Source organism: Brachyistius frenatus, unplaced genomic scaffold (assembly GCF_029030835.1).
Source record: "Brachyistius frenatus isolate BFR_SWC_R1_liver_20210118 unplaced genomic scaffold, ASM2903083v1 Contig_89, whole genome shotgun sequence".
In the NCBI taxonomy this organism is placed as follows: Eukaryota; Metazoa; Chordata; class Actinopteri; family Embiotocidae; genus Brachyistius; species Brachyistius frenatus.
Window position 1 is genome coordinate 12,387 of NW_027210688.1, and position 26,317 is coordinate 38,703.

General features: G+C 43.0%; 2 protein-coding genes across 2 annotated transcripts; both read left to right on the plus strand.

The window, feature by feature from the left end:
- The first annotated feature begins 7,244 nt into the window (after positions 1–7,244).
- On the plus strand, positions 7,245–12,967 carry smu1a (SMU1 DNA replication regulator and spliceosomal factor a). Its single transcript, XM_069710099.1, has 12 exons — positions 7,245–7,338; positions 8,125–8,335; positions 8,866–9,018; positions 9,275–9,385; positions 9,793–9,921; positions 10,021–10,140; positions 10,252–10,368; positions 10,481–10,608; positions 10,724–10,850; positions 10,994–11,161; positions 11,266–11,418; positions 11,853–12,967. Exons 1-12 carry the CDS (start codon positions 7,313–7,315, stop codon positions 11,949–11,951), a joined length of 1,542 nt encoding a protein of 513 aa, XP_069566200.1. The 5' UTR covers positions 7,245–7,312; the 3' UTR covers positions 11,952–12,967.
- Positions 12,968–13,050: 83 nt separating this feature from the next.
- On the plus strand, positions 13,051–25,797 carry LOC138627642 (probable carboxypeptidase X1). Its single transcript, XM_069710101.1, has 14 exons — positions 13,051–14,266; positions 16,772–16,881; positions 16,984–17,123; positions 17,333–17,417; positions 20,802–20,961; positions 21,058–21,149; positions 21,318–21,441; positions 22,747–22,943; positions 23,051–23,230; positions 23,407–23,604; positions 23,693–23,789; positions 24,367–24,506; positions 24,647–24,749; positions 24,923–25,797. Exons 1-14 carry the CDS (start codon positions 13,954–13,956, stop codon positions 25,234–25,236), a joined length of 2,253 nt encoding a protein of 750 aa, XP_069566202.1. The 5' UTR covers positions 13,051–13,953; the 3' UTR covers positions 25,237–25,797.
- The last annotated feature ends 520 nt before the right edge of the window (positions 25,798–26,317 follow it).

Below are 26,317 nucleotides of genomic sequence, written 5' to 3' on the forward strand. Positions count from 1 at the left end.
AGCTTGAACTTCATTTTTGGGGAACTGAAGGAAGTTTTTGGAGCCGAAGCTGAAGAGTGGTGGGTGGTGGTGACTGAAGTTTTTGTTGCTGTGTGTGAGAACTTGGCAAATTGCTGGAGAACTGGAGTGAACCACAGTTCAGGTTTCATGCACTGAATGTTTTTCGGCTTCAGAAAGTGACAGTAGAACTTGGTATTGACAGTCTGACTGGGTTGAGGGGAGCAAAAAGAAAGAACAGGACAGCGAAGACATCCAAGACATGAACTGTTGTTACTTTTTTTTTCATGGTTTGCTGCATGTTGGGCCAGAATGCAAAATGATCCCCCTTGTACATTAGCTTGGGTGTAAGTTTCTCATGAACTGCACTTATGTCTTTTGACTTATGACTGTTTATATCCTATCAACTAGCTTTGTTCCACTCCAGCAGCACCCGTTAATTAAACCACCACGGACGAATATATTCAATTATTGGCTTCTGTCTGCTTGCGAGTATCCCAAAATGTGTCTGGGTCCCTTTGCGCTTCATGCGTTGGTGCTGCGGTGGAGCCGTAAAGGAGACAACAATATGATGGTAATGCTTCACAAAAGACAGCAAAAATTGGACCTGAATATGTTGCCCTAGCTCCCTTTAGGGCCTCACTCCCCTCTGCAGGGAATAACACAAGATGGATTTACTTATTACCGTGCCTCTGCATGCCAATGAGCAAGACCTGTGGAATCAATATCTCCCTGGGAAAAGTGAGGGCCATACAAATGAATGCTGAAGCCGGGTTACAAACGAGGCTGTTGCTCCAGTAAAAGCAAGCAGAAAAAAGCCAAAGTATCCTCATCCCATCTGCTGTATGAATTATTAGACAGTTACTACGAAAATTACCACGTTAATTAACTGCAAATAGCCTTCCTTTGTCTTCTATGTTTTGCATAATAACCTCATTCCAACGTGCCAGATTTGCCTTCCGTGAGCTCTGTTAAATAGATTCCTGAACACAATTAGGTTTTAATTGTGGGCGTCAATAGAATGATCAGAGCCTTTTGTGGCTCTGCACCTCGGAGGGGTTTTACAGTATCCTCTGATGGTGAGAGAAGGTTGTCCGTTTGAATCTTGATGCTGGTTTTCGAAGGTAACGGCGAGAAAAGCAACTCCCCGGTTTCCACCAATCAATGATTGGATGACAGATCCCAGTTTAGGATGTCTATCTTTAACTTTCACTTCTATAACTTCTATCACTTCTATTACAGCACGTACGCGAAGTGCGTTTCCAACTCTACTACCTCACGAGAGAATCGGATATCTAAAGCAGAACCAGTCATTGGCAATCGAGGAGAATCAGATTGTTATGTGCAGATCTGCACCAAACCTTTTCACCTCCGAACTTCCTCCTTGGCCACTTGTGTCATTGAATTATTCTACATTTCCAGATGTGTTTAGAAGTGTTAACTCTCACCCTTGAAACCTGGTTCATCTTGAAACACAAGAGAGAATCTCCTTTTAGTCATAACATCACCTTGCATTTAGGAGAATTTGCCCCTTCACCAAATGGCTCCTATCTTTGTCACGGGGGGGGGGGGGGGGGGGGGTTATTGTGGCGACCAACAGTGTCGGAGATCAGAAGGATGCTGTTCCTTTTCAGACTTTGGAGAAACCTAATGATGAATAAATACTAAAAGTGCTAGAGCTCATAGTGTGCATGAGGCGGAGCAAAAAAAAAAAGAAATTTATGTTATAAACCAAATAAGAAAAATGCTACAAGTTTTTAGTTAATCTTCTAACCTGGTATCCTATTTCTGTTGGGTTTTTTTTCTCCTATGTTTAAGATTTTTTTTTTTCAGGTAGAAAAAGGCTGGTCAGAAAATTCTAAAACAATACAGTCATATGATGCAAATATTGTTTAGAAAAAGGCCACAGTGTTCCACTTTCTGGCATTTCTGGAGAGAGCTGGCAACTGTCGCTTGCAGAGCCAGCTTTGACCAATTCGGTGCCATCGGCAGGATTTTAGCAGGTGCAACTGACATTGCAGCAAATTCCACCACCACTCATTGTGTTCATAGAGAAGGTCTCAGCAGGGGGCCTGGGATTTGCAAGGGTGGGATTAAAATATTTCAAGAGTGCTTTTGAAGAGTGACCAAGATTACATTGATAAAAAAAAATTTAAATCAATAAATAATTGCAATAATAGAAAAGGCTTTATTTTTGTAATATTTTGAAATAATAGTATTAAAATAGTAGTAGTAGTAATTCTTTTTCCTCCTTCGTTTTGGGGCACCTCGATGGATGGGTGGTGCCTCTAGCATTCTCTCCAAATGGCTGGGTCTGGTGCCATGTTGTGTTGACATGGTTTCCTTTTCCTTCTTAACCCAATTGATACACTTCTTGTGTGCAATCAAGCGCATCACCATGAACGGCCTCAAGGAGAGACTTTCTTTAAGTGTGTGCTCTTATTTTAATTATTTCCAGCTTGTTGAGACTCTAAGGACTTTGAGTTCTCGTTGTAATATCCGGAGGAGGCTTTAATAGTAAAGGCTTTTCATCGCACCAACTCCGTTTGGGGCCATTCGGAGGACATACGAACACTTACGCCCACACAAATATGCAGGGAAATAACACATTTTATGGCTCAGTTTGTTTGAGGCATATTTCATCACAGTATTAATGGGACTTTTTTTTTTTTTTTTTTTCTCGTCTTCCAATAAGAAAAGCGAACAACTAAAGCAATGGCTTTTATCTCCCACCTCAAAGCTCATCGTATCCACTTCGACCCCCCAAAAAGCACCCAGATGTCTCAATCACACGCCGCATTTGATCTACATTCTAGCTGAAAGAATGTTTCTTGAATATCCGTAAAGTCCTCCATTGAATTCACTGACAAAAAAAAAAAAAAGACACTTCATGTTGTCGGCATACGTGTGTTCAGACGCTGGAGCGAGCAGAGATAGGCCAGTGAAGTGAAAACAGAACCCCACTCAAAATTATCCACTTGTGTCAGCACTTTATGGATGTTTTTTTATTATTTATTTATTTTTCCCTTTAAATACAACACAGCCTCCTGGAGCTTTTCAGCATTCACCCAGTAAGTGGATAGCCTCCATTTACATTGTAGATCCGCGCTCTGCTGCATATCTCTGTTATCCAGACCACGCAGGGACCAACATATATCAGCTCACACGTGTGCCGCCTTGTACATGGCGCCTTACGGGCAACAATCCCATTTCCAGCTCTGTGCTTTATCACCTTGATGACCTGTAATTGTAATGCGAGCGCGCTATACGCCACGAACAAACCTCAATTCAGAGTCTTTGTGTGGGTTCGTGCGCCTCCTCTCCAACCAATTGAATGCTGTTCTGCAGCTACAGGTTCACTTCTATTCCTGCTTTTTTGTGTCAAAGAAGATTGAAAATATCAATAAAGGCTTCAAAATGAGTCCCTTTTGGCTTTTCTAATGCATCCATTGAGAATAATGACACGCCTATGTAGGACTGACTCCCAGACCTGAGCGCCAAACAGCCTGCAGGGGCAGGATCCATCAAGATTTACTGCTTAGACAATAACACTCCTCCACTACCACCCCCCACCACCTCCTATTATCAATACTGCTCACATACACACACATGTACAGCCACTCCTTACTACTCGAGGGCTGACTGACTGGCGGAGAAATCAGCCATTAGCAAGGAGCTGCGAGTAGCTTCTCCGCAGCAAATTAATGGACCATTGTTCATTGTGTTTGGCCGCCAGGTACACTCAAGGGCAAAGCTCTCAACGAGACGTAAACAAAACCAAACAAAGCAACGAGACTTTTGTCATCTGATTTAGCAGGTTGCCATTCAGAGCTTTTAGTTTGGGATGTATTTCCGTTTCAGCCGGCAAAGTGTTGTGAAATGATCAAATGTGGGAAAAACACAAATAGCATTTTAATGTCCATTCTCTATTTATATTCACATTAAAGAAACATTATAGAAATAAGACCGTGTAAGTAGTGTGGCGTAGATGTGGATGTGTTTTCCTTCAACTCCAACCAATCAGATTTCTGTTTCCAGCTCATGCTAACATCAGCCTGGTATGCGCTGTTTTCGAGCAACTTGCTTGTGGTCCATTTACCTCTGAGTTTGTTTAATGAAGAAAAACTACAGCCTTGGTCATGAGTTCTGCTTCTACCCGTGCAAGTACTGACTGTTCGCTCTCCATTAAAGTAGCTTGACGTTAAACCATCATTAACCGTAAGGCGCTCAATAATGGAGAGAAAATATTTTTTTGTGTGCTATAAACTATATATAAAAGTGGACGTAACTTCAAGGTCTGAAAAATGAGGCCGGTGCAAAAGTGCCCCTAAAATGCAACGCCACCGAGGGCCACTAGGGGCTGCCTCAAAAGAACAGCGGGTCACTTTGGTGTCATTTGCTAAAGTCACTTCTTATTATTAGTTTTCTGGCAGTCAATCTGAAAATAATCCTATCATAAATTAGATATTTTAAGCATTAAAAGCAGCATTTTTGGGGGCCTGTCAGTTTGATTGACAACCTCTGTGCTGCAGTAAGGTTTAATTGTGCGAGATCTACATATGCACTAAAACTTAGGCACCCGTTTTCTATTGCAGTGACATTTTTTTGGGTTGGAATTTCAGCAAGTTAGTAAATTGCTTGCATAAATCCCCTCCCTCCCAACATTGATGCTGTAAAGATGGCACACAACCCTCCATTCACTCTTTACAAGACATTGCAAAAATAGAGAAATTTCTATTATCTGGTTTTTATCCCCATTAAAAAAGTAATGCGACTGAATTTCAGCTGACACACAGCAGGCATTCCTAGTTACCCCTTTGAGTTTGTTTGCATGTTTTTGTAATAATTGGCAACCTCAGGGTGTCTGAAACTGGTCCTTTTCCTCAAGACATATTCCACATGGAATAAAACAAAACTGGCAGAAAAGTACCTAAAGCCCAGCATGTGTTGCTATTATAGCTTTTAAGAACATAGTAAATACTGTGTACATCAGGGTCAATACTACAAATTCAACATGCAGTAAATATTTGGAAAGTGAAGACAGCAACAATTTAAATCTGGACTTTCTGTCATATGCATTATTATAGACAGTCGCTTCTCTCTGCTGGGAAAATGGTCTTAGATGACTGATCTAACCCTGCATGGATCCTTGGACGCTCTTCTTCCTCCACGTCTTCCTCAGCTTCATCCCTCTCAACCCTGCTGCTTCTCTCTGAAGTGTTTTCATCTCCTGATATCCTTCCCTTAAACAGGACTCTCTGCTTTGATTTGTCATTATTGCGAGTGAGTACTGTGAGTATTCAGCGTGGCCGAGTGGTCATTTCATTTTAGCATTTTAAATGGTTTCCATGAGAACACTACAGATCGTATCTGTGGTGATGCAACACAGTCTGTATGGTGGGGGGTTTTTTGCACACAAAAAATGAGATTTCAAAGCAGTGAATTGTGTCCAAGTGCTTATATTTTTGCAGAACAGCTGACCGGTTTTGCTCATGAATGTCATAATTTAGTAATTTTTCTCTAGTGTGTCGAGTGTAAACTGTCAAAGTACTTTCTGTTTTCCCGTTATTTTTGGGGCACGAAAACAAGACATTTGGAAAGTCTCAGAGTAGCTGACGACATTCACCGAAAGGGGTAAAACACAGCGCTTTTTTAATTGTTATTTTTTCCCACAAAATGCTTTTGTCTTCCTGACAGACCAAAGAAAGGCTAAGTATCTTTGTGGTGGTAATGCTTTCTAATTATGCTGGAAAAGCGGTAACTTTTGTTTCCCACCAAAAATAAAAATGGCACCTCTTATAAATTTAGATTTAGCTTTTTGTTTTTCTTGGGACGGAAGAAGTGATTACATTACAGCCTTTTTGTGCTGCTGTCACTCTTCCGGCGCGGTGGCGTCTACCTCGCTGGAGAGCGTTCAGTAAACAGCACTCTGCTTTGTCATGCCAGAAGAAAATTATATTGACGTCTTTATTCTGCTTTTATGTTAATATATTCAGAACGGCTGCGGTTTTGTGGTTGTTGTGTGGAAACACCTCCCCCCCCCGTGCTCCTCCACCCCCCCCCCATCCTCTCCGCTTCCCCCCTCATCACCTCCCAAATATATTCCCGCCATCTGCAAAAAAAAGGCAAATAAAAACCAAGCCAGGGATCTGCTGTGTTCTCACTGCCAAAATTCATTTTCTGGTGTGGATGGAGCTCGCATTTGGGATTATGTCACGATTGCCCCGAAACAATCAAACCCAAGCCCGCCGACTGAAGTGGTGCTGCACCGTGCATCATCATCATAACCTTGAAAGACCTTCACTGGCAAAAAGATGGGAGTCAAGAGGGGCCTCGGAGTCATAGCCGTGCAGATAGCACCCCCTGTTGAAGCAAAGGATAACATCATCACTGATGCTTATGAAGACTTAAAGGCTCATAAAGATTACATCATATATCCTCTATTGGATCCTCTATGGAGTCCCTGGGGACACTGATGCTCCTGTGCTTTGACTTTCAAATAAGGAGGCAGGAGGGAAACCCCAGTCTATCAGCGAAATAGACATCTTGATATATTTACACATCAGACTAGTCTGGCAGGAGAATAATGTCCTTTTGAGTCCCTTCAGGGATCCCACCGGGGGCCACTGGGATTTTAAGAATGACTGATGTCAGGGTTGATTATGATTAAACCACACGAAGGCTTGTTATCGGGGAGGGAGGGATGAGTTGATGGGCGGATAAGTGCAATTAAACTAAATATAATTGAACTCCACTGAACCAAATTAACATAAATGTAATACATATTATGCTTACATTTGAAAAAAAAAATAATTACTCGACTTTTTAGATATCAGATTGTAGACTGAAAATGACACTTTACAGTTTAAATAAATTAAAAAACGTTTAATATGTAAATAGGTTGCAAAAGCTAACTCGGTCACTTTGCATTATTTAGGTTTTGCTTTTATTGCGTCCATTCATATAGTGCTATGATGTAAATTAATTGTTGAGACATTTTAGGGGGGCCTTTTTTGAAAATCTGGTAATATATGTTGATATTATTTATTTATTTTTGTTACCACCTAAAAAAAAATTGTGAAATTCTGGTTCAGATATCTGAATAAGAACTTGATTATTTTATCACAGTAGATCATTGAGCGCGTTTGGGGATTGTTTTAATTATTTATATCGGTGTGATCATCGTCTCGGAGGAGACTTTTAATTTGAAGGGCCGTAGCTCCTCCCACCTACTTCCGTGTGTACCCTGCGTGTCTCTCGCTCTCGCTGCTAAACTCTGGAGTGTTTTGTCGCTGCTGTTTTGAGATAAATAATCATGTCTCTGGAGGTGGAATCCGCAGAGTGAGTAGTCCGTATAATTATTGTCGAAGCAACGTGTATTCTGGCACAAACCGTCCGCTAATTCCTCCACATTTAATCATTATTTCTGGTCGTGAGGCCTGTTTCATCCTTAGCTCCGTTAGCACTTAAAGCTAAGCTAACAAGCTAACTTCTAGCTTTACAATGACTACTGTTTGCGCTTTTTTTTTTTAGCTTGGGCGAAGTGGATGTACTTTAAGTTTGTTATTCGGCGTGTTAGGTCACGTTGTTGTTTTTATTCATATTTATTACTTTAAAGTAGTCAAAACAAAATTGAAAGACGACAGTTTGCGTAAGTTAGCATCAGCTAACGTTGCACGTCCAGTAGATTTCTGCTCTCAATGTCAATTATCCGAAATTTAAGGTGCAAACAAATCATTAAAGTTTTTGCAATTTGTTTTGTCACGTTAAATATACCTCATTTAGTGTCAGTTCTGCACGAGACCTAAATAGCAGAAAGATAGTTGATTCCTATCAGATCCCAACAGATGCTGCAGGTTTGAGGTTAAAATCCTGCAAGTTTATTTATTTATTTAATTTTTAAACATATTTCTACAGTCAGAAATCTTTCTTGCGAAGAAATCCATGAAATTAGACACGTGTACCGGCTCAGGGTTGAAAATATGCTGGAAAACTTCTTAATTTGACCCATTTTGACAAGTTATTGTCTTTTAACCACTTGTTTCACGTCTGAGGTGTAAAACCGACTGCTGAGCTTTTGCCGTCTTTATCCAAATGACTTTGACATTCATCCGGTGTCTTCCACAGCGTGATCCGTCTGATCATGCAGTACCTGAAGGAGAACAGTCTGCACCGGACTCTGGCCACCCTGCAGGAGGAGACCACGGTGTCCCTGAACACGGTGGACAGCATCGAGAGCTTTGTGGCGGACATCAACAGCGGCCACTGGGACACGGTCCTGCAAGCCATCCAGTCCCTCAAGCTGCCGGACAAGACTTTGATAGACCTTTATGAACAGGTGAGGTCTGCGGTCGGTTTTAATCGAGTTGTGTCGTAGTTTTGTATTAATTGCAACACAAAAAGACAATAAGAGCAGTCAATACAGTTACAGGTTGTTGTTGTTGTGTGTGTTTATGAATCAGTCAGTCTGAGTGTCAATTTCAGCGTGAGTGTGTTAAATTACGATTGTGGATATGCAAAAGAAAACTAAAGTAAGATAACAGGATAGATGGGATCGAGTTTGTGAGAAATGACTGATGCGACCAAACTGACTGTCTCAGGTTGTGTTGCAGAATTTTTGAATAGAGAAGGAATCTACTAGAAGTTGTTTTTTTTCCAGTGTGTAATGTGTATGGCGTTCCTTGATTTCCAGTTCATGAGGATAGTTTGCTCATCCATTCTTAATCCAGATGTTTTTCACGTTTTGATTCATACATTTTGCTCCCAGCATTTTTTTTTAATTATTTTTTTTTCTGCTGTTGTCATGCGGGCAGATTTCTCCAAAGACAGGAACAGAGTGGAAGTGCCTGAAGTTGTTTTTCTGACCAGGTTGTGTTGGAGCTGATTGAGTTGAGAGAGCTCGGCGCGGCCCGTTCGCTCCTCAGACAGACGGACCCCATGATCATGCTGAAACAGACGCAGCCAGAGAGATACATCCACCTGGAGAACCTGCTGGCTCGCTCCTACTTCGATCCCAGAGAGGTGAGTCCGAACCCCAACGTGCAACAAAAGATGCGACGTTTATTTATTCATGCAGCAAGGCAAGTTCATTTGTACAGAACATTTCGACAACATTCAATTCAAAGTGCTTCACTTAAAACCATTAAAAGCATCAAAACATCAGGCGAAAGAAAAGGACATTTAAAAACAAGTGATTTAAACATTAAGCAAGCTAAAAAAAAAAAAAATGCAAATATGTATTTGCATTTTAAACTGACGTTGGTTTCTATCTATCCAGGCGTACCCGGACGGCAGCAGTAAGGAGAAGCGGCGGGCGGCCATCGCTCAGGCGCTGGCCGGAGAGGTCAGCGTGGTGCCGCCCTCTCGTCTCATGGCTCTGCTGGGACAGGTGAGCGACCTGAAGCTCGTCAGTAAAAGGGACGAATTTCGCATCTTAATCCCGACGTGTTTTCAACGTCCGCACGTAGCCGTGCTTCTCGATTGAAGTGGTGCAGTTTATTTATAGAGCGCCAAATCACAACACGGGTTATTTCATGGCACATTAAAGTCCTTACAGCGGAACTTTACAGCATCATACAGAGAAAACCAATAATTCAACAATTCCCACATAAGCAAAGGTGAAAAAAAATCTCCGACAGAGGGAAGGAAAAACTCCCTCTTAACAGGAAGAAACCAGGCTCAGAGGTGGGCGGGGCATCTGCCTCGACCGGTTGGGGAATGAGGGGAGAGCAGAGAGAGAAAAGGACGTAGAGATCAGAAACAATGAACTGTTTTGTGGCCATTCTCCTCCTCCAGTCTCTGAAGTGGCAGCAGCATCAGGGCCTCCTGCCTCCCGGTATGACCATCGACTTGTTCAGGGGTAAAGCTGCCGTTAAAGATGTGGAAGAGGAGCGCTTCCCCACTCAGCTCAGCAGACACATCAAGGTACCTCCAGACCCCCCGCTGGTCATTCAAATCATGTGGTTGATTTCACGACTTTTAACGTTCGAAGTGTTCTTAACTCGCTTTTCCTCTCCTGCACAGTTCGGGCAGAAATCTCACGTGGAGTGTTCCCGGTTCTCCCCCGACGGCCAGTATCTGGTCACCGGCTCTGTGGACGGCTTCATCGAGGTCTGGAACTTCACCACCGGCAAAATCCGAAAGGTATATTAAGAAAACCAGATAAACCAGAATCTACTGCCTGATTATTTCCACTTCCTGTTTCAGATGACTTCTCTTGACTTGTGGTAATTGTTTACGCGTCGTGTCCCACAGGATCTGAAGTACCAGGCTCAGGATAACTTCATGATGATGGACGACGCGGTGTTGTGTATGTGCTTCAGTCGGGACACGGAGATGTTGGCGACCGGAGCCCAGGATGGAAAGATCAAGGTAGAGGACAAGACATTCAAATTGACTTAATCTGTCTCAGTTTGCGATTTGTTTTCATTTTCTCGAACACTGTCATTGAACACACTCGTGTGTGCTGCTTGTGTCCGTGAAGGTTTGGAAGATCCAGAGCGGTCAGTGTCTGAGGAGATTCGAACGGGCCCACAGCAAAGGAGTGACATGTTTGAGTTTCTGTAAGGACAGCAGCCAGCTGCTCAGCGCCGCCTTCGATCAGACCATCAGGTAAAAACACCTACGAGCTTTTAAGGTCTTCCTGTTCAGACCCTCCTCCCCCCTCCCCCCGTCAATGTGTTTGAAATAAAGGTCGTCAACTGTGTTGTTGTTTTTTTTGCACAAGAATCCACGGACTGAAGTCGGGTAAAACTCTGAAGGAGTTCCGCGGCCACTCGTCGTTCGTCAACGAGGCCGCGTTCACTCCCGACGGCCATCACGTCATCAGCGCCTCCTCCGACGGCACCGTGAAGGTAAGAGAAAGAAAACAACGGCAGCCGTGCCTTTCCTCACCTCTCACCCTTTTTTTTTTAATCTCTTATTTATACGTCTCCTTCACGACGACTCCTTTATCTTTGCTCCCTTTTTTTGTTGTTTTTTTACCTTCAACCTTCAGGTGTGGAACGTGAAGACCACCGAGTGCTCCAACACCTTCAAACCTCTGGGCACGTCCGCCGGCACCGACATCACCGTCAACAACGTCCTCCTGCTGCCGAAGAACCCGGAGCACTTCGTGGTGTGTAACCGCTCCAACACGGTGGTCATCATGAACATGCAGGGACAGGTCGGTTTTGACATTTTTATTTTTTGGGGGTTTTTTTTTGCTTGAAATGTTTCATTTGAAGACATTAATATGAATGTAAACACGCTTTCGTTGCGTTTCCACAGATCGTGAGGAGTTTCAGCTCCGGTAAGAGGGAAGGCGGCGACTTCGTGTGCTGCACTCTGTCGCCTCGCGGCGAGTGGATCTACTGCGTGGGCGAAGACTTCGTGCTCTACTGCTTCAGCACCGTCACCGGCAAACTGGAGAGAACGCTGACGGTACGTCGCTCGGCACCGGTTCGATATCAGGGAAGCTGCTCCGTTAATACTTTTACAAGAAAGCTCAAAGCATATCTCTTTGCTTTAGCCTTTAACCAGCTACTCTTGAAGCTCTCTTACACTTTGAACTACCGTGCCTTTAAAATGTATATTGCTTATTTTATATTTGAACTCTTACTTTTGTTTAATTTTGTACATATTGTCTGTTTCTTAAGCATTTTACCTGTTCTCAAGCATCTCATTTCTTGTCTATATGTTTTTAAATGTTCCTTTATGTCTTGTTTTTATGTGAAACTGCGTGTAATTTTCTCCGTGAATCACATCGCATTTCTAGTATGAAAGGTGCCATACAAACAAACTTTATTATTATTATTATTATGATTATTATTATTATTAACTCGATGTTGCTTATGGGTCTTCCTCCCCGTCTCCAGGTGCACGAGAAGGATGTGATCGGCATCGCCCACCACCCCCACCAGAACCTCATCTCCACCTACAGCGAGGACGGCCTGCTGAAGCTCTGGAAGCCTTAAAGCAGCGCGACGAGGACACGTTGACGTTCAGCCGCTGCTCTCCTCACTTTCTGGACTCGGATCTCTTTCCTGTTTTTTTTTTGTTGTTGTTTTTTTTGTCCTTTTAATCCCTCCCAGGTCCTCATGGGACTGAAAGATTGAGATGCGTGGGATATATATGTATAAAAAAACAAAAAAAACAGCAAAGAGCGTCTCATTAAAAGCAAACAGCTGACGGCTGTTTTTAATCAGCAGAACCTTGTTTTAACTCGACCTGCGAGGTCAGCGTTGGACTTCAAAATGTTCAATCGATCAAATAGTTTTCAATTTGTGCAACATGGAAATCCTTAAATGCGTATATTACAAAGCAGTATTTGTTTACTGTGATTTATAAATGTGGCAGGAAAGATTTTCAAAGTTATTAAAAATGGGAAAGAGACAAATTGTACAAATCCGTAACTTTACTCGTGGTTAAAAAAAAGCGCTGTGCTGTCATTTATTAGACGCGTTCAGTCGCTGTGAATAAATAAGGTTCTGCTGTGGAGCTGTCGGATGTTCGGGGTGATGACTGTCAATAGTAGATTCAATTCTTGTTTTTGAAAATTCAAATTTTTTTTGTATATATATTTTTTAATAGCATTTTTGTTGTTGCTTTTTTTTCAGGAAGAACCTGGTTAAATAGTGTGTTGGTGTCTTTTGTTCAGTCATGGAAAGAAGTGAAGGGTTTCAAACAGCATCTTTTCTGTTGTCATCAGAGGACTCACGCTGACATCATTTCAGTAATGTGAATAATCATTTTGTAACATCTTATTGTCCGGTATTTTTTGTCCACCTTCACGCACGCCTTTTTTTTCTTCTTTTTTTTTTCACGTGACCAAATGTTAAGGGCTTTTCATTTTGGAAGCTTCTCCCAGGGTATGTGCATGAATTACAAATAATTCACACAAATTAGGCTCCGATAATTTATTGGATGTAAAAAAAAAAAATGGTCATCTGTAACTCCTCCTGTTTGTGCCATTAAAGCTATTTAACCAGAACAGTGAAATGTCACCTACGTTGGAGAGACAGAATTATTCTAATAATAATTATAGACAGAACATTATCTCAAATTCTTCAGATGAAAAAGGAATTTTAAGAAGTCACTGTACAACCTCCAACAAATATCTTTTAAGTGTTTGTTTTTTTGTCGCTGCCTGCTTCCTGTGTCCCCAGAAAGAGGTCTGTAGAGGGTTGACTGAGTTTAATCCCTGGATCAACTGGTCTGATGGTTGTTAGTTCAGCCTCTCTGCAGAGAGGAGAGTCAAGTCAGCAACACAAGAGGAGGCAAAACCCTTCAAAATAAGAGCAAGTGATCGCTACATACTCAGTTTAAAGCGTCTTCGAGTTTGAGGGTAATATGTACTGAGGGAAGCCTCCTGCAACCTTTCTCACCAGCTTTTTAAACCCTAAAGTAGATTGAAGATCGTAGAGCCAAATGATGACAACACGCTGTGTTAATGTGGTCAAATTTAGACGCCAATCAACAGTCTTGAAGGGATTTTTTTTTCTTCGTGATTTTGCTGTATTATAATGACACGGTATTTTCTGGAGAAGTAGTTTCTGTATCTTTCTTGGTAAAAAAACAACAACAATTTTTGGGCTGCCCAGTTGTCAGCTATTTTCTCAGCTTGTTGGTTTGTCTTCGAAATAACAAACATTTTGGAAATGTAAGGAAATCAGAGTTTCACACAACCTAAATCTTCGTCTTTAAACGTCCTGTATTACTGGACCGTCTGCTCACAACTGATTTATACTCCGCAGCAAATCTTCACATCTTAGAGGATTTATTTGCAGTTTATGTTGTATATATTCTCTATTTTCCTTATGAGGGTTTCTTATCACAAAAATATATCATCCTAAGATTTATTTTTTAAATGATGTGTGTAACAGGAAGTTGTGTTGCCATTGTTGAGGGCTTGACTTGGTTTTCTGAAGTGCAGGTCAGAGAGGTTGAATGAGTGTTTAGTGTCATTCAACAGTTACTATGGCCGGCTTTCTGCACTTCTCTCTGCTTTTATTGCTGAGTCGTGGCTCGTCTGCGCTTCTTCCAGCCTCGCTGTCTGATGACACAACGGCAGTGAGACCCACTGAGGTTTCAGACGCAGCCTTCACTACGACTCAGAGGCTTTTTTCTGCAGGGAAAACCAACACCGCTGAGGTTCCCACCGCAGGATTCACAACCAGGTCGACTGAGTCAACGACTAAAACCGCCACAACGACTCGACGCCCGGCCGAGGATTCGGGGGAAACGGCGTCCAGGAAGGAGGCTGAGGAAGAGGAAGGTCCTCTGGAGTTCGGTGAGTGGATGTTAAACTCATCATTTCCATTTCTCGTTATATTTTAGTACTTTAATGCTCTTTATCTAGAAGGGAAAAATTGTCTACAAGTGATCATGAAAGAGTTTTTATGATATTTCTGTGAGGTTTTATAGTTTTTCAAATGTGATATTTGTTGTATTGGATTTCTCCTTCATGGAAAAACTTTCACGAGGGCAGTTGCACTAATCTGCTGAAGTGCCTTTTTTTTTATTAAATTTTTTTTTTTACAGCTTCTCCAATGATGCATTGCTTTCATGTGTCTTTTACCATAAAAAAAACAACAACAAAAAAACAGCAATTGTGGTGTAAAAAAAAAAAAAAAAAAAAACCCTCTTAATTTGTCACGCTGACAAAGTCACCAAAACTTTAAATGTAAGTGTGACTTTGTGTTTCCCGACTGATGAAAACCAAATGTTGTTCATCACATCCTTCAGAGCAGGAAAAAAAAACAACAACAACAACAAAAACTAGAGACGATCATCAGATTATGAATTATGGTCGTGTACTGGTGGACTATTTCCTAGCTGGGTGTCGTGGCTGCTGTCTTAAGATAAGCCAACTACCATAAATGTATCTTTATTCAAAATGGTGGCATATTGTATGTAGACACAAACACGTGTACGGTCTCGGTCTATGTGCGCTCTGCTGGGGGGGATCAAAGTGTTTTGCGTTTTCGCAGCTCGGAGGTTCACGAGGAGCGTCAAGGTGGCAAAGAAGCCCAAAACTGTCCCGAAGAAACCCAAAGCCGTCACCGAGAAGCCGAAGCTTCCTGAGAAAGCAAAAGCTCGGGTCAAAACGAGTGCACGCCAGTCAGCGGCCGCAGTAACAGTCCCACGTACGTATCCGGAGGATATACAGTATGCCACTCCGACGGGTTGTAACGCTCCTAATAAAGCTCCTTTCTCGCCACGGTGCTGATGTGAGTCGTACTGTATATCTGACTCTTTTACATTATTATGTAATGAAGCTAATCATAGAAGAAAAAAAAATAGAGCCGGCCAAGGACGTTTGTATGTACGGTATAATGTGCGCGTATATGGAGGGAAAGGTCGAAGCAGGGTAGTATAGCACATCGGGGGTTTGGAGAGGAAGAAATAAAAATGCTTAGTCGGCAACTTGTCGAGTCAAATCAGAGCTGACGCTCATTAAAATCCGTTCAGGCCTGTCAGACAGTGCTGGAGTGAGATTAACTAGGAGTGATATGACAGAGAAAGTTGCATGATGGGAAAGTTAAGTGTCAAACTTCTGATATTCCCTCTTCTTACTTGACAGTGAAGAAGTTTGGTGGTCACAATTCTGTCTTTATGCAAATAATACAACAACAAAAATATCTCAAAACAGGGTTTTTTGTGATTAGTGTTAATCTCTTGACACTTTCATTTCCTTTGGACAATTGGCAGTTGTTGTTTTTTTACAGGATTATTTGCATTAATAATTATTTTTCAGTGCAGTGTTGATATTCTTCTTTTTCTTAAAATCTTCCCCCAAAACAACAAATAATCTTGATTTATTTTCTCTCCTTAACTTTATTTCCACAGTTAACCATCTGAGTTTAATGTAGTTTATGGGAACTCTCTTCATCATTGTCACCTTTTCAACTATCTGTAGTTCAGCTTCACTGATTTCAGGAGAAATCCTTGATTTGGCAGAAATCCAGCGGTCAGCAGCAACAAAAGGACATTTTTTGAGTCACAAGAGATCCTGCAGGACTACAAGGCAAAAGGGAGGTAAAGGGTCTTTACAGCATCGGTTTTATGCTGCTTCTGTACCGCGGCCAGTAAAGCTTCCTGACAGGAAGAGGCAGTTTGAACTGAGCTGAACCGAGCAGACAATGAGAGCCTGTCTGAGGCTTTAACACGGACGCCCGGCAGCTTTACAGAAACTTCAGCGGCTCCAGGACGAATCCTGCTTTCTCTGTTTCCTGCACTCCTTCTTTGGCTCAAACGTTTAAACCCATCAGTGTTGAAAGAAGTCTCGTAAAAGTGTCAGTACTTCAAAATTAACAGCATTCAATTACGAGTAAAAATCTGTGGAGATTTGGCTACCAGTCTTTTTTTTTTTCTTTTTTTTTCATGTCCAATGGCACTAAATACTACAAATAAATGTGTAAAAGATTCACTCGTCATGAAGGAGATGAGACCAGCCAGCAGGGAAAAATCTTCAAATTCTGAACAAACACTGACCATCAAAATTGACCTGAAATTCAAAAGTGAATTGATTCAAACAAAAAAAATTGAATTTTTCTCGACCACCGTCCGAATGAACCACCGAAAGTTTCTCTGAAATTGTGACTTTTAATGGACTCGTATCCGCACGGTCCAACAACTTTGCCCTTTTTCTGTCTCGGTGACGTGGGACAAACCTATAACGCCTTTAAACCGTTGGTCATTGTGCAAAAATGAAAAATCTTGGGCTCCCTCTTACTTTGCTGCTCTTCCTGCTCCTGTTATGACACGATCATAAAAGTTACAAGTGAAGTGGCAGAATGTCCTCCACTGGGTCTGGAGTCACTGAAGGTCAAAGACACTCAGCTGAGGGCTTCGTCCTACCGGCGCCGCGGCCTGGGACCCCACCGCGGCCGACTCAACATCCAGGTATACTGTACGGACCAAAAAAATAAATCAAGAAATAGGTCATCTTGTACCTGCAGCGCAACACGGTCCCTGTGCATTTCATTCGTGTGTGTGTTGCTGTAGTCTGGGATAGAGGACGGAGACATCTACGACGGGGCCTGGTGCGCTCAGTACAAAGACAAGAAGCAGTGGCTGGAGGTGGACGCTCTCCGACTGACTCGCTTCACCGGCGTCGTCCTGCAGGGCCGCAACTCCATCTGGAGGTCAGTGCGTGTAGAAAGAGGTGGAAACTCCTACTCCTAAAATCTGTGATTGCATTTAAAAAAAAAATTAAAAATAACATCGCTGTCAAATAGAAAACGACACCAAAACCAATTTCTTTTCTTCTGTGCAAAAGCATCATTTCGAGACGCATCAACAGCAGGTTTCTTTCCGCCTGACTGAAACCAACTTCATGTCTCGTTTCTTACAGTTGGGACGTGGTGCACAGCTACAAGGTGCAGCTCAGTAACGACACGCTGGTCTGGAAGCCGTGTATGAACGGCAGCGAAGAGGCCGTGAGTGAACATCTCAACTCCTTATCTTTCTCCTCCTTTGTACATTTCAAACCTTAAATGGTATAAGTTTAGAAACTTAAGACATTCACTTTGTAGTGTAATTAGAAAGCTGGAACGGAATTAACTTAAAGCCATAAGAATAAACACTGTGATTGTGTTTGTTACATGTACGTATGTCATGTGGTCATGACGTAATCAAGATAGGGCTAATTGTGTTTGATGTCATCAGATGGAAATGGAGGATATTCAAATGATTCAATTGCATTCATTGAACGAGTTCTTTTCTTAAAGAAAATTAGATGATGCTTTGGTATCCATAGGTATGTTAAAAATGCTTTCGACACTTTATTCTGTTTCTTATTTATGTGCTGGGAATTTTAAGTTGCTGTGGCCTTTAATTGACTGTTTTTTGGGGTATTGTTGTATTGGAAAGTCCTAATTCAATACTGCAATTTAAAGTAAAATGGGAAAGTGTTTAATTGTACTAACTCAAATTGGTAATAAATACAGGCTAAGCTTGCTTGTATTGGAATTCTCTATCATCTATAATTAGGTAACAAATAGTTAAAAAAAAAAAGAAAAAAGGACAGGTTATTAATTACTGTCAGTTTGAATAATAGTTGAACTTTAAATAAAGGCTCGAGTTCCTGTTAATATATTTGTTGGTGGCTTCTGTCCATTCTACATAATGAGCACGTTTACTTTTGGCCGTACGTTGCTAATTCTAATTCAGCGTCCGTCGCCACGGTTACAATAATGCACGTGTTTTGCGAACGTTACGGAGCGGTCGCGTTTAAAAAAAACAAACAAAACAAAAAAACCCAAACCAAAACAACAACTTCACAACGGAAAAAACAAAACGGGTGTAGTTGAGTCCAGATCTCTTCAAGATGGAAGGAAGCGGCGAAGGGAGGAATGTTGAAACTCGGGGCACCGACACCGACATCGACAACGACATCGACAACGACATCGACAACGACCAGATTCTCTTAGCGAGATCCCATTTCCACGGGCAGGTTTACCTGCAGCTGTTTCACCTCATCTCTCCAGCGCTTCACGGCTTGCAGACCGCCGTGTTCAACGAGCAGGAGGATTATGAACGATGGCGAGAAGAAGTAAGTAAACACTTTTATTTTTGAGCGAAAACTCTTTCTAAAAAGAAATCTTGAGTTAACACACACACACATAAATAATTCACCTTAATTTGATCGTTTTAGTGCTCGAAGGTGTAAAACGTGCAGCTGCTGTTAACATATGCGAAGTCCACTTGTTTCTGCTTTTGGAGAACATCTCGTGTCCAGTGAAGTTCATATTTCCCACGGTGCATTTCTCTTCCAGTTGCCACAGGAACTCCTGGAACCGCTGCTTAAAAGACGCAAAAGGCTTCGGAGGGAGCTCGAGAACGCGACCACAGAGCTTCAATATATTATAATGCGGCTGCGCAGTTTTGTCACCGTCTTCGAGGAGGAGTTCATGTCTCGCAGGTAGGAAGATCCGCCTCGTCTTTTTGGCGTTCTAGGTTTGATCTCATCCAAATCTTTGTTGAAGCCGCATGTGATCAACTAAAATGGTCTCTGTATGTGGGATGCAGCAAAAGGAGTCGTTAAAGTTAGTCCAAGACTTCCAAGAGTCCTAAATAGTATTTATTTATTTATTTTATTTTTTTTGTATCTTCTTTCTAAATCCTTTTGAAGTGAAAAACTGAGATGATGTTTACGGGAGAATAATTCATTTTAGCACGAGTTGCTCTGCAGAGTCGTTATTGTACAGATTAAAAGAGGATAGTGTCTCAATTAATGATGGAAAAAATCTATTGTGTTCCTTTATTAAGCAAAAAAAAAAAAAAAAGCTGAACATCTACTGCTTACAGCTCTCCTGTGTGAAAATTAGCTGATTAGTTCTTTTTAATACCACTTTAGGTTTAATGTTTTTGTGTATTTTCTCTTTATTTTGATATATATTCTACTAATTATCAATTTAACAATGTTGTCGGAGGTTTAGGAAACTTTTAAAGGATTTCTTGGCTATTTCCCGGTTTATTTGATTGACTAAACAATTAATAAAGTGATTAAAATTATTGGCCCTGAAAAAAAAAAGTGCTGTTGCAAATATTTGTTTAAATTGAGGCTGGGACTCTATTTTTCTTTAAGTAAGTCTACTGTGTGTAAAAATGCACAAATTGGCAGATATACATATAAATTGTACGGTCATTGAGGAAGTTGCCGAGTCTGATTAAACTCATAAACAATTGTTTGTTTGTTTGTTTGTTTGTTTGTTTGTTTGCAGAGGCGTCCCTGTGATGGAGGGACCCGACAGCAACGAGGAGAATCTCTCCGAGACGCTGGACGGCTCCGCCGCCTCGTCCTCGACCACCGCCGCGCTGGGGGAAGTCGACCTGGCCGATCCCGCCCCCCCCACACCTCCTGCCGAGAGCGCCGCCGAGCCGAGCGCGGGGGGGGGGGACGCCGAGGATGCGTGTGATGCGCCGGGGGCCGAGGACGAGCTCCTCGCAGACGTGGATGGGTGTTGGGTGCCGGCAGGGTTGGAGAGCGGCGGCGGGCGTTAAGGAGGTTTATTAGACCTCGGCAGGAGAAACAGACGAAGTCATTTTAACATTTAAACCTGCTCTTCCCCCCCCCACCCCCCCCCCAAAAAAAAAAAAAAAAAAAAAACGTCCTACCCCACACCCTCCTCTCCCTCACTTCCACCTTCATCCCCACAGCCTCCCTCAGGAGTTAAATGTTCAAAATTCACGGCAACCACGACCCCTTTCGACTTCAGCCGGCCCAAAAAAGTCCTCCGTGAAATCACCCCTTGAATTAAAAAGACATCAGCATTGACGACTTCTAGTCTCACCTGTTTTTTTCTTCAATATTTGTTCATTTTCTGGTGATTTTAATCACACGTTTCCATCTGAAGCTGACAGAGACGCTGGTTTAAAAGTCAATAACAGCTTACAGTAGTTGCTGGTTACTATGATGAGGTAAACCAGGAAGAAGGTTTAAAAAAAAAACCAAAACATGATTCTTGGTGTGTACACTGAATTATTCAGTGAATCATTCACCGATTCATTTGTGGCTTCTTCCTAGCGACCTGCTCCGTTACCAAACCGACTTTCCTAGAAGCTGTCAGTTTGATCTTCAAGGTTTTACAGCGACACAACTCTTATATTTTTGAACACTATTCAGTTTTTGGTTTTGTTGTATTTTGTGTAGCTTAATTTAGGGGAGCAAAACCGAAGTGAGGAAAAAGTGATAAGTATATCCCAAATGAATGTTTCTAATGATGCAGTGTCCCTGAAAGGACCTTTCACAAGAACAAGTCGTGTACCTAGACTTAAAAAAACACAACATGTTTTTATAGCAGGTTTGCTTTGCGCTGCAGGTATTTGAAGGAAACCAGGACGCGGAGACGCCCGTCCTCGCCCTGTTCAACACCTCCGCCGTGGCCCGGTACATTCGGATCAACCCGCAGACCTGGTACCAGAACGGGACGCAGGGGGACATCTGCCTGAGAGCCGAGGTGTTGGGCTGCACGGTTCCAGGTAACGTGAAGCTGGAAACAGGTTTTTATGTCCATGTTTTTAACACTCACCATAACACACACACCCCCATCCCCTTTTTTTTTTTTTTTTTTACAGATCCTAATAATATCTATCCATGGCAGACAGAACCAGCGGGGTCCAGAGACAAACTGGACTTCAGACACCACAACTATGTGGAGATGAGAAAGGTAGGACAGAGTGGGGACATACCGAAGATGAGCCCGACGTATCTTTTGGTGTCTTATCTGAGAATTAACGCAATTCTTTTGACGAGTTTGACGAGGCTTAAAAAAAGAAGCCGACATCCCGATAAATTGTCAGCAGATATCGTTTAATCGCTCGCGTTGTTTCCCCAGCTGATGAAGTCGGTGAACGAGGCGTGTCCCGACATCACCCGCATCTACAGCATCGGGAAGAGCTACACCGGCCTGAAGCTCTACGTCATGGAGATCTCCGACAACCCGGGCAAACACGAGCTAGGTGGCACGCTTTGAAAACAAAAACCTCTTCCTCTGACCGTTGCTCTTTAAATCCCGTTGACCGCTGACAGATGTGAAAAATGAACATGGTTTTTCTACCACTGTAGGAAGTAAATAAGACTCAGAACGAGATCAACAAAACGAGAGAGGACCAAGAAGAAAAAAAAAAAATCCAGATCATCCGGGACGAAAAACTCAAAATCTTTTTTGCCTGCGATTTCTCGTCTTTCACTCGTTCTTCACGAGTCGAAGGTCGGTGAGATATTTTTGCAGTTTGACCGCTGAGAGCGGCTCCTTTAAATCCTACAGTATTTACAGCAGTCAAAGGGTCAGTGGGGTGGCGGGTAGAGGTGGGGAGGGGGGGGGGGACACTGGTTTCCACTGTATGTCAACCCTCCTGACGCAGACAGTCCGCCCGCTGTGTGAAAACATAAACCTGCACAGAGTTGGAGTTCCTCCTCATTTGCTCCGAGGCGTACGATGTGTTTTCCTTTCGGCCCGCACGGCAGCGGAGCGGAAACTTTTTCCCGCCCAAAACACACGGCGGTGCGGGCGGAGTAGAAAAAACTGGAGGGCCGTGTCCAATCCAATCCGATTTTTTTTTTCAGATATGTATTTTAGTGACCCAAACTGATTCGAGATATCTGGTCATGTTTCCAGCTTCAGTTATTAAAGTGAAACCCGTCTTTATTAGGAGTGACACAATGCAGAATAATTATCATTCCTCCCATCAGCAGTTTGATAATCAAACAAAATTGTTTTCATTCCGTTTATTTGGATTCCTAAAAAGCTGCCGGTGATTCAGAGCTGCGATGTTAAAAAGGATGATGCGCTTTTTCAGCCTCAAAACCACTTTCAGACGCCGAACTTGTGCCAGAAAAACATCCGAACAAACCCCGGATCGGCCGACTCTCAGAGCCCCGGTGTGAGGAACTCAAACTCCTCCTCGTCAACAGCTTTTCAGGAGGACGTGTGAGATTTCAGAGATACGTGAGGAAACAAACAGGAAACGGTTCCAGGTTCAGAGAAAGACGCCGACCGGGCTTCCAAAACAACGGAAACTTCATCGTTGCTGCACAGAAAGGAGTTTGAAGTTTGCAAAAGTACAAAAAAAACTAAAAGCAACACACGGCCGTGTATCGTCCGCACACGTGAAGGATATTTGATTCGCCCGCTGTGCCCTGCATTGTGTTTAAATGTCAAACATATTTAATTATAGCTACGACATATTTTAAAAGCACAATAACGTCAGACGTCCTGCGTGCTGAACTACGATCCTGCGTCTGTGTTGCGGCGCCCCCTGCAGGAGAACCGGAGTTCCGCTATGTGGCGGGGATGCACGGCAACGAGGTGCTGGGCCGGGAGCTGCTGCTCAACCTGATGCAGTACATGTGCCGAGAGTACAAACGGGGAGACCGGCGGGTCGTCCGGCTCGTCGAGGAGACCCGCATCCACCTGCTGCCCTCCATGAACCCCGACGGATACGAGATGGCCTTCAAAAAGGTGCCGAGGGAACCCGCGATCGGTTCTGAGATTTTCTTGTCGCTGTGATCTCGGTGAACGTAACTAAGAAAGGATTCTTTCCCCGTTTTGGTCGGTCCTCCTCGCAGGGCTCGGAGCTGGCGGGCTGGGCCCTGGGACGTTACAGCTACGAGGGCATCGACATGAACCACAACTTCGCCGACCTCAACTCGGTGATGTGGACCGCCATCGAGCTGGAGACGGACCGGTCCAAGCTCATCAACCACTACTTTCCCATCCCCGAGCAGTATACCTCCGAGGAGGCCTTTGTGCGTTTGTTTATCTGTTTATCTGTTTAAAATCAGCTTCATATCTTCATCCTCTCTTGTGGTGTTATTTCTGTTGCTGGATGTGACCTGAATATTTTGTTTACTTCAAGTCTTCAAGGAAGCAAAAATGATAAATAAAAGTCTTGAAAAAGTGTATCGATCTCCGTCATCACCAGGTGGCCTCAGAGACCCGAGCCGTCATCAGCTGGATGCAGAACATCCCCTTCGTCCTGAGCGCCAGCTTCCACGGCGGCGAGCTGGTGGTCACCTACCCGTACGACATGACCCGGGACTGGGCGCCTCGCGAGCGCACGCCCACCCCCGACGACAGCTTCTTCCGCTGGCTGGCCACAGCGTACGCCAGCACCAATCAGGTTCAACCTCTTCCTCCTCCTCTTCTTCCTCTTCTTCGTCGCTCGGATCAGCGTGACTTAACGTGTTCTCGCCATCCAATCCGACCAGGTGATGTCCAACCCGGACCGCCGGCCGTGCCACAACAAGGACTTCCTCCGATACAACAACATCATCAACGGAGCCGACTGGCACAACGTACCAGGAAGTAAGAAAGTGTGTGTGTGTGTGTGTGTGTGTGTGTGTGTGTGTGTGTGTGTGTGTGTGTGTGTGTGTGTGTGTGTGTGTGTGTGTGTGTGTGTGTTTTAAAGCTGAAAAAACATTAAACATTAAACATTTAAATTAACATATTATTATTATTATTATAGCAACGTAGATGATTTGGATTGCTGTTCATATTAATTGTCCAGGTAACTTCATGTACGTAAGATCTTTTATAAAAGTTAAACAACCGTCAGACTATGAAATGTTTCTTTCTTTCAAACAGGTCTCGTTACTCTTAAGATATAAAACGTTTAATACGTCCCTATTTCAAACTTTATAAAGAGGCTTTTTTCAAAGTTAATAAGGTTAAAAAAAAAAAAAAGACTTTACTTTTGCTGACTAATGACAATGTCACTGCATTCTTTGATAGTGGATGGGTAAAGGTGTGATGACGGATTTAAATGTAGGGAAATGGGGGAAAAAAATAACTGAAACTAAAACACTGGTAAAACTGAATATTTCATCAGATTGGGAAATAAAACTGTTGAATAAATCTGACCTTTTGTGTTTTTGATCTGCAGGTATTAACGATTTCAGCTACCTGCACACCAACTGCTTCGAGGTGACGGTGGAGTTGTCCTGCGATAAGTTTCCTCACGCCAGCGAGCTTCCCATCGAGTGGGAGAACAACAGGGAGTCTCTGCTGGTTTACATGGAGCAGGTATCGTCCTCTTATTCTTCCTCCTGTAATCCGTAAACATTTCCTCACTGAAAAGAAAAAAGAAACCAAAAAAAAGAACAAAATCTTGTTATTTGTTTGCTCCTCGCTTCCTCGTGTTTGTTTTTTTTTTTTTTTTTTAGGTCCACCGTGGAATTAAAGGTGTGGTTCGGGACAAGGTCACAGAGGCCGGCATCGCAGACGCCATCATCAAAGTGGACGACATCGATCATCACATTAGATCAGGTGCATTTTTATTCCAACGCGAGATTTTAAATCCAGGTTTAAAAAAAATAACCCCGACTTATTTTATTATCGCAGCCTCTTTTTTTCTCGCTTCTCGTCCAAAATAAACACTTTCGAAAATGATGTCATATTGAACGCGGCGCGCTTTCTGTTTCGCCCTCACCCTCCCTCAGCGGCCGATGGCGACTACTGGCGGCTGCTGAATCCCGGTGAGTACCGCGTCACGGTCAGCGCCGAGGGCTACCTCCCCTCCTCCCGCACCTGCCAGGTCATGTACGACTACTACCCCACCGTCTGCGACCTCCGCCTCACCAAGATGCCCAAACGGAGGCTGAAGGACTTTCTGGCTAAAGGAGGGAAACTCCCGAAGGACCTGCGGCTGCGGCTGCGGCTGCGGCAGCTGCGCATGTGGAAGCTGCGCGTCACCACCAAGGCCATCAACCAGAGGCGCGCTGCCGCCGCCGCCAGACGGGCTAAGAGAGTGTGATGGAAGATGGAAGTGTCTTATGTGGTTGTCCAAATCAGTGTTGATGGCAGATGTAGTCAACTGAAGCGATGAAGCCTTAAAACATCTCCTGGGAAGCAGCTGCTGGATGTTTTTCTTCTGGCACCAGCATCATTATTTGTGGTGTACAGATATGTAGTACATTTAAACCTGAGACAGCTCTGTGTGTGTGTGTGTGTGTGTGTGTGTGTGTGTGTGTGTGTGTGTGTGTGTGTGTGTGTGTGTGTGTGTGTGTGTGTGTGTGTGTGTGTTTTATACTATGCATGAGTGTTCTCGCCTCAAACTTCTTCAGGATACCGAAGTTGAACCGGAAACGACAAATTGAAACCAGAAGGCCGAGAAGTCTGCCGATCACCGAGTGAGTGTTTTTTGGTCATCTGATACTAAATGGGTGTTTCTGGATTTGAAGTGTTTACCAGCTGCTGATACGATCAGTGTTAGTAGCTGCATCTTCCTTCCTGTCTTTTGCGAACGCTATCGCCTTGGCTGCTTGTGAGTTTATTTTTTTCTTGTGTGGGCGCTGCCAGAGGAGGAACTTATCAAAGGTTCAGGTTGTTGTTGTTTTGTTTTTTTTTTGGGGGGGGGGACGTCACGTGCAAATGCATCCTGGTGCATGTAGGGACTTGCAGCGAAGCTCTGCTTGCATTAACACGCAACTTTTTCAGCACATACAGCAGCGCTGCTTCGATGGACTACATTTAGCATCAACACCGAGTGGACGTCCGCATGAAAAGTGTCAAACTTTAAAGATCATCTGACAACAAAGCAGGATTTAGTTCAGACATCCACCTCCACTGGATTCATGTCAGTTTTTTTATTTTTTAATTGCTGTTATTTGTCAAAACAAAACCAGCAGGTTGCCAACCTTTTTATTTTTTTTAATTTTTTATAAAGCAGTTCTTCTTCCTGTAAAAAAAATAAAATAAAACACCTAAGAAAAGAACAGTTTTATCTTCTGCTGTGAAGCAGAGCCACATAAATAAATGGAAATAAATGGATGTGAACTCATGTTGTTGGGTTTTTTTTGTGACCTCCAAAGAATGAACAAAATCTGACAACGGAA